This window comes from Myotis myotis, unplaced genomic scaffold, assembly GCF_014108235.1.
Source record: "Myotis myotis isolate mMyoMyo1 unplaced genomic scaffold, mMyoMyo1.p scaffold_m19_p_6, whole genome shotgun sequence".
Classification (NCBI taxonomy): domain Eukaryota; kingdom Metazoa; phylum Chordata; class Mammalia; order Chiroptera; family Vespertilionidae; genus Myotis; species Myotis myotis.
In genome coordinates, this window is record NW_023416368.1 from 20,768,372 (window position 1) to 20,784,128 (window position 15,757).

A 15,757-nucleotide genomic window follows, 5' to 3' on the forward strand; every position below is an offset into this window, starting at 1 on the left:
AAAAACTGAGTTTGCGTGTCACCTCTGACACGCGTGTCATAGTTTCGCCATCACTGTCCTACGACGTTGGTTTGCCCCAAGACTGATGACGCTAACTCGAAGGCCCCATCTGTGGGCCTGTGGGAGCTGAGCTCTGAAGACCAGAGAGGCGCGGAGACTTGCCCCAAGTCACACAGCAAGTCCGGCTCCTCAGCTCAGGGTCTTGACAAGTGCTCAGGAAAACTTCAGCAACGTGAGACCTTCCCCCACTGCCTTGGGCCTCCTTGGGCCCTGGCTCTGCTGGGAGCCTGCGGGCTGGTGAAGGACAGCAGTGTCACACCCCCTTTGTGGCATATCTCACATTCCCAGTTATTTTTATTAGAACATTTTCATTCTACCGATGAATACATTATCTTCCTTTTAAAAAAATGTTTCAGCCAAAGTTAAAGTCCCCTAGGAAAACCCCTCTTCCCTGTCCCCTCCCCCTCCTGTTACCAGTTTGGTGTGAGAAATATATATCTACTAGAGGCCTGATGCACAAATTCGTACAAGAGTAGGCCTTCCTTCCCCCCGGCTGCCGGCACCAGCTTCCGACTGGCACCTGGGAGGGCTTCCCTCCAACCCAGCTTTGTCCGGAATGACATCCGGTCTAATTAGCATGTTATCCTTTTATTATGATAGATACTCCCAGAACACATACATGCTATAGTATTCTCTTCCCACATGGTAACACTGTAGAGGTCAGTCTTGTAAAGGACCCTGGCAGGACTGTCTTCAGCTGCATTGTCAGCACGTGGCTGCCCCCCAGGGATGGGCAGGTGGTTTCCCTTCTCTGCTATCATCAAACACACTGCCCTGTGCACAGCAGCCAGGGCTTCTCCGAGGGAAATGCCCACCTGCGGAGCCTGGACTGCCCGAGGGCGCGGGGTTCCCGCAGGGAACTCCCCTCTGTGGGGGGTGCGGGGCTCTAATGTGTTTTGTTCACTCAGCCTGTTAGACTTGCAGGACTCTTGGGACCTCTGAGAGCAGCCAGGCTGGCTTTTCACAATGCGCTTCAAGGAATCTTGGGGTTCCAGACAGGATGGGGGACAGGGAGGAGGGAGGGTCCAGACCCTCACCCCCACTCCAGCCAGAGCACCTGCCTTTACCTGGTTTCCAATGAAGTTTCCCTGTAAGGAGAATCACGCTGTTGTAAAAGTCACGGGTTTCTGATGTGGCCCAATCCCTGGCCTGGCACAGGCTTCCCTTCGGTGTCACACCTTCTGGATCTGTTCCCAGTAGAGCAGCTTCTTGCTGGTGATGCCAGGTGGCCGCACTGAGCTCCCAGACGACAACCCCCAAGTTGGCCTCTGCAAGTGTGGCTCTTGTGCCGCTGGGTTGGCATTTTAGGGTGTTCCCAGTGGGGTCCCAGCAGGCCCCTCACAGCACCCACATTTCTGTAACCTTCTCAGGCTCACACGGGGGCGGGCTGTGTTAAAGTGCACATGGCTGGGTTCTGATTGAGTGCTTTGGGGGAGCCGGGGAATGTGCATTTTAAAGCCTTGCAGGAGGTTCTGAGGAACAGGTCCCGACACTGGCATTGCAGACAGCTGGCCAGGGCCCCTCCCGCAAATCGCAACCATGCTGGGAGGGCTAGAAAGTCGTTTATTTTATTCAAAGTTTTTGCTCCTTGGACAGAGGGACTCTGAATTCATCTGAGCCAGGGCTTCCCAAAGTGGGGTGCCTCTGCTGCTGGAGAGGTTGTTAAAATGCAGGTTTGCCCCCCGCTCATCTGTCAGAAAACTCTGAGAGTGTGGCCTTGGAATCTCGTATTTTAAGCAAATTCTCCAGGGACAGCCATGAAGTCCAATTCCCTCCAAACCCCTAAAAGATGAGGAAACTGAGGATCAAGAGGTAAAAGTGACCTGTCCCCAATCACAAGTCACATTAGTGGCAGAACTGGTTCTAGGCTCTGAGCCTCTACACCAGGGCGAGGCACTTGTCACCATCTGGCAGGTCTGAAGGCACTTTGCCCCCTGAGACACCCCACCTGCTGGCTGTCCCACGACAGGCCTCTGCTATCTGGGGAAACTATCTACAACCCCATGGACATGACCTCTGACCTCTGATTTGACTGAGTCACCGTGTGTGTGTGGGGGGGGGGGGGGATAGCAAAGGGGGGCAGAGTGGCTGTGCATGCAAACATCTGTGTCTCCACCCTCCTCTGCAAGGTCTTGCTCAAGGTCGGACAGACAGACATGACCAATGGGTACAAACGGAACCCCATTTTATTAGCAGTTAGTTCGATATTGTACATTAATGGAGGAAGGTTCCCACTGTTAACACAACCCAAAACGGCTGGTTTGAGAGCCCTGATCAGGTGAGCTGGGTAGCGCCCCCTCTCCACACCTCTCCCCACCCCAAGGGAAGGAAACCTGGGCCTGCTCCCCCAGCGTGCCCCCCCACCCTCTCCAAGTCAGCCCTCTCCTCTCCCCAGGAAATGACATGAATTTCATGCACAAATTACAAAAGGAGCCCTCTTGCTGATAATAAACGCTAGCATAGTCTTAAAAAACCCTCTCCTCCCTCATTCTCCTCAAGGGCCACAGAGAGGGAGGGAAGGAGAAACTTAGGATAAAACACAGCCAGAGTCTCCCCAAGCCCTTGACGTTGACCCATGCCCATCCCTCCAGGAAGCTGAAAATATCTCCAGTCTAGGCTGGTGCTTGCCCGGGGGCAGCCAACCCAGGGATGGCAAACCCAGAACCCAGCATCGCCTGCAGGGAGTGGGGCGGGGATGGGGCTGCCTGGGCCCTCCATCCACTCTTCAACTAGGGCAGACCCCTTCTTCCCTGACATCTGAAAACCCGGCTGTAGCTCCACCTGCTCGGTGTATAAATGGGGGGGCTGAGGCCCTGGGAGGAAAGCTGTCAAGCAGCTAAGGTACCAGTTGGGACGAAATTGCCCACCTCCTGCCTCCAGCCCAGGGCTCTCTCTTCTCCTTACACCACGATGAGGGGTGGGGGACGGTTCCCCAGCTAGACCTTTCCCCGTCACATCCCAGGGGCCTGGCTCTGCTCCAGTGCACACTGACCACGGGCCTCCAAGAACCGGAGACCCAGAACCACAAGAGAGAGAGACAGACAGAAAAAGACAGACATGCAGTTTGGTGCCCTGTGTTCCATCACCAGGATCAAAGCGGGGACATCTCATTCCCAAGAGGCCCAACACGACTTGGTCTGGCCTCCATGCACGCAGCTTCCTCCTCCTAGAGGGCCCCCAAGCCTCTGCCCCCCTGCACCCCAGGCCTGGCTGCAGGGCTGCCTCCTGCGCTCCCCTGAGCTCCTGGAGCTCCAGCCGGCCCCTCTGCTGGTTTGGCACTTGGTACAGGTGGCAGCAGAGGGGCACCTTAGGGTGGAGGGAAGTTGTCAAGTCAGCACAAAGGCAAACCTCCTCACACCTCAGGTGTTCGTGACAGTACAGGGGCTGGGGGCTTCGCCTGACGCCAGGAGGAAACTGCAGAACGCGGCCTGTCTGCGCAGCAGGACTGCTGGCCTCGGAAGCAACGGCATTTAAAACTCAGAGTGAGCTGAAGGACTTTTCCACATTCAACGAGCCTTAAACTCACAGGTACAAACGCAGTGTGTGCCCCTTGACTGGATGCAAATTCCAAACCAGGTGTAAGTTATTTGGGGGAAAGGAGAATGGGGGTTGGAGAGCAGATGTGAGGAATTATCATTTCAGGGGAGATATTGGGCCACTACAGAGAAGAACGTCCTCAGTCTTAGCAGATGCAGCCTGCAGCATTTTGGGGTGAAGTCTCGTGATTTTTACTTTTAAGCTGATCCAGAAATGTAGAGAGAGAACCACAATGTTCATTTTAAATCTAGACGGCGGGTGAAATCCATGGACCGCCCGCCCACAGTGTTCTGCTGCTGCGGACAGACCTCTGCCCCCACCTGGGCCCCGACACTGGCTGCTCCTGCTTAGGGGTTTGGAAAGGGCCATCGTTAAAGTTCAGACTCGTCCACCATCACAAGATGCCTGCCCTGCCGGTGGCTCTAGAGCTGCGAGTGGCTGAGGCGTTAGCTGGCCTCCGCCGGCTCCCACCTTGTGGGGCAAGGGCTCGTGGTGGGGTCAGCAGAAGGGATGGTGAAGTCATCCACACGGTTGAAGCTCCCCCCGCCCCCTCTCTCTGGCCAAACCCTTACAGTGAATCAGTGAGCACTAAGCTGATGCTGCTGTGCCCACTGACCTCTGGTTCTCCTCCCGACGGGGCCTGTGCTCAGTGGCTGAGTGCCCCGGACACTTCTCTCCTCTGTAACCCCTGCAGTGGGTCCTGGAGAGACTCATCAGTGGGAAAGGAAGTGACAGCAGGGACCAGATTTGTATGTGGCAGGGCACATGCCCAGCCTCCCAGAGGGCCTGGACAACAGCCCCAGTGTCTCCTCTGCTCCCACAGGTCTCACCCCTGCGTGACCTTCCTTGGGCCTGGGGCTCGGAGAAGGGGAGCTGCTGGCCCCTCAGGCCCCGTTCAGAGCTGGGGGGGGGGGGGGGGAGGAGGCAGATGTCCAGGCCCAGAGGGCAGACTGCTGTGAGGTTGCCAAGGTCACGGAGCCCTCACCCTCGCTGACAGATGGGAAGTGAGGCCTGGGACTTGCCCCAGGGAAGTCCCTGCACTCTGGGAGTCTGGTTCCACAAGCGGGCAGGCCGCCTGCCCTGCCCAGACACTCTGCCCGCCTCTTGCGGGATTGACCGTGCTCAGGGCTCCCAGGCCCAGAGGCCCGACGAGAAACACAGTGGGAACGCTTCTGGGTAGACCGGGAAACCACACGCAGTGGTCCCGAGGGTCCAACCCTCTCCATCCCAGTGGAGAATTGGGGAGGGAACTGGTTCGCAGTCTGGGAAGGGCCTTTGGAGGTGAGGAGAGTACGACAGGGATGCAAATGGAGGCCTGAGAAGCTCAAAGGCACCCTGGCTGGGAAGAAGTGGTTTGTCCCGGGTCCTGGAGTGACCGAGGGCGAGAGGGAGGGCAGGACCTGGCAGGGGCGGGGGAGGAGGGCTCAGAGGCAGTGGCGTGGCAGGTAGGGCACTGACTGTGGCAGGAGCTGCACGTCGTCCTCAGCCCCTGCTCCCAGCAGCTGTGACGTGTCTGCACACCCGGAGGCCTTCCAGCCTCAAGGGGCCAGGCTCTCGGAAAGGCCTTCCTGGGGGTCAGTCCGAAGCTGAACTGGCAGTGGGAGGGGCTGGGAGAGCACCCAGTTTAGTCCCTTCACATTGTTAAGAGGAGGGTAGGAGCAGACCCCAACCAGCGAACAGCCCAGAGCCCCACGGTCTGCAGGCCCCGCGGCTCCAGCGCCCAGGGCAGCTCCCCACCTAGCACCGTGTGAGGGCACAGCGGCCTCCGCCCAGGACGCCACCCAGCCCGCTGTCTCCTTTGGCCAAAATTCCCCAGGCTCCCTGGGGAGAGTGGGTCTTCTCCATGGACCCTGCCACCTCCGTACACCCGGGCAGCCCAGAGAGCCCTCCCGGGCACCTGCACAGTCGCCCGGCCCGGACCGTGAAGACACGCCCGCCCTCCCTCCCCTCACGGAGAAAGACACCCTCTGGGCCTGAGGCTTGCCACCATTTTGTATGACTGAATTAAAAACAAACCCAACCAAAAAAAATATAATATATATATACAAATTATATATATATATATATGTATATGTATAACACAGTGCGACCCCAGCACCCAAAGTATAAACTCTGGCACCAAGAAGAAAAACAAAATATTAAAATACTTTAGCTTCTTAGTATTGGGGAGGTTAAGGGGCCTCTCGGAACCCTCAGCCACAGGTCGCCGGGCAAGGCTGTGGGTGGCAGTGTCCCCAGCTCCCTGGGTGGGCCAGGGCCGAGGCTGGCGGGCGTGGGGACAACTATGTACATTGGAACACGTATACTGCAGACTCCTGAACCGCCCAGTCTTTTACCACAGGAAACACCACGCGTGTCACACCCCAGGGTGGAAAAGGGGTGGGACTGAGGCCTGGGTCTCTGGCCGAATGGCATGGCAGTGCCCAGGGTCCTGGAGGAGGCCTTGAGGACTGGGTGGGTACTGTAGGAGTCAGCGGTTCTTTCCCCAAAAAGGGCGGGTGAGACGTGAAGGTCTGACCCAGAGTGGATGTGGGAGTCGGGAGTTCTCTCGCGGTTCCACCCTCACATCCAGCCCGGGGCCCGGCTCTGGTCCCCAGCTGGCCCCTCGGGAGGGCCTGGCTCGAAACAGGCAGGGACGCGTCCAGTCCCACTCCCTGGTTTGGCAAAAGGCCCAGCTGGGCTCTTCTCCCTTACTGTCCAGAGGACAGGACATGTGGCAGCTGACACGGAGGGACACCCTGCTGGGCAGGGAATGGCAGGACGGAGGAGAGGGCATGGTTGGCAGGACACAGTGAGGGGCAGAACAGAGCCTCACGGACCCTTCCTACCAGGAGTGGCCTCCCCGTGGGGGCTGTGAGCGAGATGGACCTCTGGTGGCGAAGGCGGTCCTGGCGGCCACAGCCCCGGCGCAGGGGGGATGCTTGGAGGCGCGTGGGCCTGCCGGCTTCTCCCGGCCCTGCCTGGGCCTCGGCCGAGTATTGCTCAGACGTGCTTGGCCAGCCCAGGCCCAGCTCCGTTCTGCAGGTCGGTCTGGCTCAGCGTGCCGCGGGACGTCCCTGCCGTCACAAACGTCAGTCTGGCTGTGGTGGCCATGGCTACCTGGTGTTCTGGAGGTCCTCCCGCAGCCAGGTGGGCAGCGTCTGGCCCATCTTGTACAGCAGCTTGGAAAGCTCGATGTTGTGGTCCCGGTAATAGTCCTTCAGGAAGGCGCGGGACTGTAACAGGAAGGAGAGCTCAGGTCGTGGTGATGTGCGGACTCAGAGGGACCCCTCTTTAAAACCACCATCTGTTGGCACCTGCCCATATGCCCATTATTTGTCCACAGTCTTCTTCAAAATGGTTGCCTCCAAAAGAAAACTCCTACATAGCACGAGTACCAAACATAGCACATAAACACAAACACTTGTTACAGAGAGGAGAGGGAATGAGTTAATACCAGGGCGAGCCCAACCAGTGTGACTCAAGTGATTGAGTGTCAACGTATGAACCAGGAGGTCACGGTTTGATTCCCGGGTTGCAGGCTTGGTCCCCAGTGTGGGGTGTGCAGGAGACAGCCAATCGATTCTCTCTCATCACTGATGTTTCTATTTCTCTCTTCATCACCCTTCCTCGTTGAAATCAATTTTAAAAATATTTAAAAACCAGGGGTAAACACAAGGAGTCACAGCATGTCACCTTTCCCCGACATCCTTTGTACCTGCCTTCTCTCCTACAGGAATGCCTCACCCTTCCCTGCCACAGGTCCAAATGGGCCCCACCCTTTCAGGCCCAACTCCAGAGACCCCTCTAACCCTGACCCTGACCCTAATTCCCATAGCACTTCCGGGACCTCTCCTACAGCACGGAGCACGTCCTGCCTTGTATTCTACTTACTGGTGGATGTGACTCACTTCCTTCCTAGAATAGGAGCTCCTTGAAGGCAAAGAACATGCCTGATTCATCCTCGGAGCCCGTGGCATTCAGCCCTTGGTAGAAGGTAATTAATACTCATTTGGCTAAATCATTTCTGATCCACAACCCCACCCACATTTCCTCATCTTTAAGAACACGATCCAGGAAGTGCCAAGGCCCTTGACGTGCTGGGCTCAGGTAAAGGGGAAAGAAGGCTCCCTCCAGGACAGGGGCCCCATCCATTTTCCAGCTGCTGTGGGCAGTGTGTCCACCACTTACATCCAAGTCCATCTCTGGGTATTTCCGGCCCTTGCTTTTGCCCAGACACTTGGTTTTTCCTCCTTCAAGCAGCTGGCACCAAAATCCTTTCTTTGGATCAAACCTGTGGAGGTGGGGAAAGTCAGGGATGGGAGCTGGCCCAGCCCCCCTCCTTCCCACTGAGGCAATGTCCTCGACCCCAGGAAGGGCAGAGCCTAGGAGACTACAGAATCCTGCCCCCCACCGTGCCCTCTCTGGAGCCCACCGATTGCCTGGGGCTGACACTGGCATCTGCTGGCCCACATTTTGTCCTGGACGCCATTAAGCCCACCTGCCCCTCTTCCAGCTGGCAGCAGCTCACGTGGCCTGAGCCTCCCGTCTCTGGGCTGGCAGCCCCAGATCCTACATGAATCCATAACCTGGGCACCCCCACCTCATAGCCCGGAAACCTCTCCTAAGCATTCCCCAGCCCATGGGGTGAGCAGCACTCTTTTATCCATGAATCCAACAGAGGGGGGCAGTTTAGTGAGGTTCTTGTGTGTGTGTGTTTTTTTAATAAACTGTATTTTTTATGAAGAATTACAATACCTGCAGATGTATTTAAGCATGCCCATCATTGGGAAGTTTCGTGTTTTGGAGTGAATTTCAGAAATGACAGCACAAGGCTGCCTTTGGGATTTGAAGTGATGCTGGACCTTCTAAGGCAGTGGTTCTCAACCTTCCTAATGCCACAACCCTTTAATCCAGTTCCTCATGTTGTGGTGACCCCCAACCATAAAGTTATTTTCGTTGCTACTTCGTAACTGTAATTTTGCTACTGTTATGAATCGTAATGTAAATATCTGATATGCAGGATGTATTTAGGCGACCCCAGTGAAAGGGGTCGTGACCCACAGGTTGAGAACCGCTGTCCTAAGGCATTTTGGGGAGATGAGATCTGAAGCTGGGAGGGGAGGCATCCTGGCATCAGAATTCAGCCCCAAGCCAGGAACCGTGAGGAGACCGTGGGCACGAGGACAGCAGGAACACAGAGTTCACCTTTGGCAGGTGAAGGAAGCAGGGGTTTCTGAATGGGCACGGGGTGGGCAGAGACAATGGTGATGGCGATGACAGCAGCTGCACTTCTTCAGCATGACATGCCAGGCACTGAGCTAGGAGCTCCAGGTGAATGCTTTCATTCAGCACAGCGCCCCTCGGAGGGAGGGATCATTACCTATGGCCCCAACACACAGGTGAGGAAGTGCGGCCTGAGGAGCGAACACATTTCTCAAGGTCGCACAGCTAAGGAAGTCATGGACCTGGGTCCTAACACAGGCGTCTCTGACCTCACAGCTCACACCCTCAGCTGCTTCTGCCTCACAGTGAAAGACTGACTGCCCTTCCCCACCTTCAACTTCCAAGATAGTGAGGCGGGCACATTCCTGCTGCGAGACTTTTCTAAGAAGGCAGCCGGGAGGTGCTTCATTCTTCCTTCTCAAGACGCCCCTGGGCCAGCTGAGGGTGCTGTCTGTACCCAGCACGGGAGGCGGCCTGTGCCAGCCCTGAGCCCCGGCAGCACGCGCTGGGGAGGGCGCTCTCCGCACATCTGCACTGGGCTCTGAAGGACTGGGATTATTAGCCCTCAACAACATCTGTAGTTTGCTTTCCTAAAATTATATTAAGTCATAATCTAAGGCTAAGAAACCTTGTGAGAACTGGGGCTGCTCACTGTGGGTCTAACTCACTGGATGGAACATCTGAAAATGTCCCGCCCGACTGAACAGAACACCCAAGGAGTGGGGCCGACAGAGAACAGATTTGTAGATATGACTGAAGTCATGTTATTCGTAGCTTTTCTGCTAAATTGCCGTCAAGGACATGCATCCGTCCTCGCACCGGTTGCTGCTAATTGATCTGTGTCTCTCCCGGTGTCTGGCCCAGCTGCCTGCTCAGGAAATCCCGTTCGAAGGCCCCACTCACGCCAAGGCTTTGTGGTAGTCGATGGTGTTGGCCACCCCGAGGAACTTCTGCACTGTGTCCATCACTTTGGCAGGTTCTGTTCTCAGCAGTTTGCCATCCAAGACCAGAATCTGTAAAAAAAGAAAAGATAAAGGCATCCATTGAACCTGCTTTCACTCCCGTGGCAAAGGGTCCCCAGTTTTCTGGGTCAGTAGCCATGGTTACAAACTGGGGTTCCCGCACTCTGGAGAGTCTGTTGCCTCCCCTGCCTCTGAATGGCAGGTGTCCCTGACCCTCTGCCCTCCAAGCCTAGCTCCCTGGTCTCTGCCCGCCTCCCCGACCGAGGTCATCCCGTCCTCCCATCCCCACAACTGCCCTCGCTGGCCTCTCCTCAGGCTTCTTGGCCCACATGTTGCTCTCCTGCCTGAGTCCTCCAAGTTTTTCTAAACATGTCTCGTGATCTGGCCCTGCCTACCCCTCCAACTAGGTTCTCCCTCCATCACCACACCCCCAAACCCCCTCCCAGGGACCTACTCCAGGGCTTTCTGGGTCCCCTTAAGAATACAGCCTCTGTTGTGATGGAACAAGGACTTGGGGATTCTCACACATCGACCTTGGGATAAACAAGACTGAAACCTTAGAGGACCCCAGAGGTTTAACCTGACAGGGATGGCATTTCTGGCCCCGTGACTGGTGGGAGAGGTTTAGAGGCTCTTTGCCAACCACAGCACGCCCATACTGTGCTGGCCCTCCCGGGGGGAGGGATAGGCGGCTACCTGGTTGGCGTGAAAGGCGCTGAGCCAGCGCTCAATGTGGGTGGCGTACCAGCCGGGGACCAGGCAGCGGTTCTGCAGGGCACGCAACTTCAAGGACGCGTCGGGCCCGGCCGTGATCACCTCGTGGAAGGTGTACTTCAGGGCCACGGGGTCATCGTGGGCTCGCTGGTGCTGCGGGCAAGGGGAGAGGGTCGGCAGGTCACTTGGAGGGCAAGCAGGAAGAAGCTTGAGTGGGCGAGCAGCCATGAGGCCGCCAGAGCCCTGGGTTCAAGTCTACCGTCTGTTTCACATCTGACCTCAGGGAAGTCACTGGCCCCTCCGAGCCCTAGTTTCCTCATCTTTGCAAGACACGAGTTGGAGGAGCTCAGTTTCCAAACACTGGTAATTTCCATGCCATCTCTGTAATTTCTGCAATATCCACAAACCACCTGCACGTGCCAACGTCAACATACTCTTCTTTACATTGACTCATCTTTCTTATTCACTCACAGTAATTTCTAAAGAAAACCCACTCTCCCCTCCATAAATGGAAAACTAGAACAGTTGTTGCACATGGGAAGTTCATAAATACAATAAAAATAATGCACAGTCAGACACAAACATCTGCTACAGGCCCGGACCCCAAAGCTCGCGCTCTTTGTTGAAGACACAGCCTAGCAGTGTCAGAAAGGACTTCTGTGCCACTTGTGCCAAATTAAAAATTCCTCCTTTATATAAATCAGAAGGTGTTACAGACTGAATGTCTGTCCCCTCCCCATATGTGGAAGCCCTGACCCCGATGTAATAACATTGAAGGTGGGGCCTTGGGGCCGTAATGAGGCCGAGATGAGGTCACACGGGTGGGGCCCTGGTGATGGGATTAGCGTCCCTGTAAGAAGAAGCGCCAGCGCGCACGCCGCTCTCTTGGCCACGTGAGGACACAGTGAGCAGGCAGTCGTTAACAGCAAGGAAGAGCACCCTCATCAGGGGCTGCACTAGTGCCACCTTGATCTTGCATTTCTAGCCTCCAAAACTATGAGAAATAAATTCCTGTTTTTTAGGCCACCCAGTCTAGAATATCTCATTATGACTGCCTGAGGAGACTAGGACAGAGGGACTGGAAAAACTGGACAGGGGGAAATGCCAGGTTTCAACCACCTGAAATAATGCCAGGAGTCCTCAGCATCCACAGAATTCCCATGGTCCAGAGATCAGGGACCTGCCGGCCAGGGGGACCCTCACCTGTCCCCATACTCCCACTGAGGGTTGCACCCGGCTCAGAGGAAAGGGGGAGGTCTGTGGGACAGAGAGCAAAAGGGGTCTGTAGCCAGCCCCCTGCCAGTGCTGTGGGCACAGTGAGGCCCCAGTGAGGAGACAGCCACCAGCACCCAGGTGCACAGGCTCAGAGGGGACAGGGAGCTGCCTACAGTGGCCTGAAGAGGCCTTTCTGGATTGGCTGGTAGACCAGGTATCCTCAAGACCCCAGCACATCACATGGCTGGCAGGGAAGGACACCACCAAAAGGGCCCGTTAAGTCACGTTGTCGAAATCAAACAAAGTCATAGTTCTCCAGGACAGACTAGGAGTCATACTCTGACATGGATATAGTTCAGGTGACTTCCCAACCTGATCAGGCGTTGCATCCTCCACTGAGAATGGCAGATCCTATTATCTTGTCCTCCTCTGAATTCCTGCCCCTGCCCCTCCCAGTATCCAGTGAGGGGCCACAGGTAGTATCAGCCCAGATCACTATTCACCAAATCAAAGTAGACCCAGCTCCACCTCTTTTTGGCATCAGAATGAGAGGCAGGACCCCAGAAAAAACTAGGAGGGTGGGCAGATAACTGTTGGCTGGGATTCACCAAGGATTTCTGCCGGCTTCCTCCACCAGGCTAGAAGCACCATGGAGGTGGGATTCCATTCTTACCCACCACCACAGCCCAGGAGCCGAGCTAGGCTGTGACTAGTAAATATTTGGTTTTTGCTGTTCTTGTTGTTTTACTGATTTCAGAGAAACGAAGAGGGAGAGACAGAAACATCAATGATGAGAGAGAATCATTGATTGGCTGCCTCCTGCACACCCCCTTCTGGGGATCAAGCCCACAACCTGGGCATGTGCCCTGACTGGGAATTGAACCTCGACTTCCTGGTTTATGGCTCAATGCTCAACCACTGAGCCACACCAGCTGGGCTAGTATTTGTTGAACGAATGAGTAGCAGAGAGCCCCACGCCCCCAACCAGGGCCCTGCTCTGGCCCAGCTCACCTGGTACCAGGAATAGGCCCGGTCCGCTGGGTTGATGAGGATGGTCAGGACCTTGGCTTTGGGCAACAGGGCCGCTGCCCGCCGGGGAGCCACTTCCGAATCAAAGTAGTTGGCGCTTTTCTCAAAGTAGAAGTCGGAGGTGGTGTTGGAGGGGATGGGGAAGAACTCCATGTACCTGCAGGACCCAAAGGGGGGCTCACAGTCAAAACTCCTGAGGAAGGGGTTGAGGGACACAGCACAGAGGGCGAGGGTCACTGGGGGTTGAACTTCCGAAAGCAAGCAGCACACATGGCTCCCAGCCAAGCAAGGACTTGCTTCTGGCAGGGATGCTAGAGGAATGCCACTTGGCAGTCTCCCTTTCTGGAAATCCTTGGGGCGAGGACAATCTGAAGACTATGGGTTATGTCTCCATCCTAAACAGATGCTCCCAGAGTAAAACGGACAGGGCCCTAACTCCCACGGCCACCAGGGGGCGAGCTGGGACTCTGAGAGGCCTGACAGTTTCCCAGATGAACCTCCCATATCCCACCCGGAGTGACAAGTCCACACTAGTCCTTTGAGACCATCTCTAAATTGAAGGCCCCTTAAAAAACTGGATGAACATTCCAGAACCCCCAGGGGCACCTACTCAAGCAAAACAGAGGGACATTTTCAGGGGTTCGTGGGAACCCAAGTGCACGAGTTCCACCCTAAAGTGTGGGATCCCTACCCTAACCTGTGAGACAGGGGCCCTCAGGGGGGTCCCAGGGATGTCCCTCATCAGAGCCACATGAGGCAGGTGGGCTCCTGCACCCACCCTTCACATCTACGAAATCAAAACCTCGGGCATGGGCTGAGGAACTGCTCTTCTCTCTTTTCTTTCTTTCCTTTTCCTTCCTTCCTTCCTTCCTTCCTTCCTTCCTTCCTTCCTTCCTTCCTTCCTTCCTTCCTTCCTTCTTCCCTCCCTCCTCCTTCCCTCCCTCCTCCCTCCCTCCCTCCCTTCCTCTCTTCCTGAGTTTTCTTCATAAAATGCATCTTTCTGTCCACAATTCATTGTAATACTTAGATCAAGAAAGCTCTGAAAACAGAAGCTTTTCCCCATGTTTTTAGCGAAGCCATTTGGCAGCAAAAGCTGACATTAATCTTACTTGGTATAAATATTCACATACTTTGCCACGGACGTATTGATGTGTTTGCTAATGGAGTGCTGCCCCAGACCCTGCTGACGGTGCTGCTAAATAGATGGTGTCACGGCACAGCCCTCCCTGCAATCTGAAAAACGCTGGCTTCCAAGAATACATCTCACCACAATAGGTTCAATTTGTTTTTTCACTTTTAAAAAAATAAGTTTGTATTGATTTTTACTTTTTTATTTTTTTAGAGAGAGGAAGGGAGAGGAAGAGAGACAGACAGGGTGAAAGAAGTACTGATAGGCTGTCTCTGCATGCACCCTGGGGCATGTGCCCTGACCGGGAATCAAACCAGTGATGTTTGGGTGCCTGGGTGGGACAACACTTCATCAACTGAGCCACACCGGCCAGGGCCACAATAGGTTTTAGATAGTGGCAGCCATTTTAGAGATATAGACAGACAGACACGTAGGTAAGTGGGTAAATAGAGAGATGGAGAACAAGAGACATAGACAAATAGCGAAAATGAATCAGAAGAATTGCCATAATCTCTCCACCCAGGTAAACTACTGACATAACAATAGTACAGGAGAGTAACACATGTGTAAGGTAAGAAAAGACAAACAGTAGAGAAAGATGTAAATTGAAAAAGGAACGTAACACCGTCCCCGCGCGGTGCCTACACCATGGTAACCTCGGGTGACGGCTTCTGATGGAAGCTGCGATGTCAGCCACTCCCCAGGCGACTCCCTGGAGGCTAGCGAGCCGCCTCTGAAGGACCCACAGACACTTTGGTTCCGAGGTCAGCCACAGTGGGACGGGCCAGCTCTCGGGCCAGAACAATTGGATGTTAGCCCCTTGCTCTGTCCCCAGCTCTCGGGACCTTGGCTGAGCCCCTGTCCTCCTCTGGGACTCAGGATGCTTCTGTGCGAGCCAGGGCGGGGCTGGACTCTGACCCTGAGCAGTCAAGCAGAGGGTCATCGAGCGTCCTGTCCGTGACAAGTTCCAACACCGTGGCTCCAGGGTCACCCCACTCTGTCCGTTTACAGGAACTTTAGCTGCGTGTGAGCAAGCACAGCTGCTTCCTGCCGTGGCTACGTGGACCTCCTCCCGGGCAGGCTCTATGGCGGCCTTCCTGTCCCTCTGCGGACAGAAGGGCCCACTCACCAGTCGATGCCTTTGTGATAGTTTTGGCCGTTAAAAAACTGGATCTCCTCGAAGGTCTCTGAGCTGGGGTAGTTGCTGCTGAGGTCGGGGTGCATGCCCAGGAACAGGTAGAGGGCCGTGGTGCCTGCAGGACGGAAGGGGGCTGACACCAGGGCCCAGCCCGGAGCCTGTAATCCTGGGGTCTGGTTCTAGCTCTCCACTGGGCACTGAGAGATCCTGGGGAAGTCCTTTCCCTTCTCTGGGGCTTAGTCTCCACATCTATACAGTGAAGGAATCACACTAAACCTGGGATGGCAAATGCATGGCATGCATGTGAGCACCCCAACCCCTGCACCCACTGCAGACATCACACCCGCCACAGCATTCTCATCCCTAAACGAGGACTGGAACTCAGAATCTTTCTCACCACGTACCCCAGCAGCCACACCCAACTCAGGACAGGCTCCTCCTAATCCCAGAACTAGGTCTAGGATTATGCTGGGCCCTTTGGGCCCTGGGCCTCTGTTCTCCCTGGCACTTGGGAGGAGCTCAGAGAAAAGGGCGCTCCAGGCCCTCCAGGCTGTTGCTGTGAAATTCTTGAAGGGCTACGAAATCTGGCTCCAGGCGTCTTCTCCTGGGTGCCCTCACTCATGCCCCTCCCCTATTTGACAACCCAGGACCTAGCCCTCCTCCTTCAGAGAGCTCACTCCTTGTGTGTGAGCCTATGGTCACACACTGCAATGAGAGGCCCCAGCAGAGAAGGAGACTCCAGGGGTGGGCAAACTTTTTGGCTCGAGG

The 15,757-nt window shown here is 55.5% G+C and overlaps 1 protein-coding gene across 4 annotated transcripts in view; it reads right to left on the reverse strand.

Moving 5' to 3' along the window:
• Window positions 1-2,228: 2,228 nt before the first annotated feature.
• Window positions 2,229-15,757, reverse strand: part of NDST1 (N-deacetylase and N-sulfotransferase 1) — a 57,644-nt gene continuing 44,115 nt past the window's right edge. For all 4 annotated transcript variants that reach the window (XM_036312423.1, XM_036312421.1, XM_036312422.1 and 1 more), the window contains 6 exons: window positions 14,981-15,104; window positions 12,705-12,879; window positions 10,461-10,631; window positions 9,706-9,815; window positions 7,768-7,870; window positions 2,229-6,812 (listed from right to left, as the gene is read on the reverse strand). In XM_036312423.1, coding sequence (XP_036168316.1) covers window positions 6,693-6,812; window positions 7,768-7,870; window positions 9,706-9,815; window positions 10,461-10,631; window positions 12,705-12,879; window positions 14,981-15,104 — 803 coding nt within the window. In that variant the 3' untranslated portion in view covers window positions 2,229-6,692. The remainder of the gene's footprint in view (window positions 6,813-7,767; window positions 7,871-9,705; window positions 9,816-10,460; window positions 10,632-12,704; window positions 12,880-14,980; window positions 15,105-15,757) is intronic.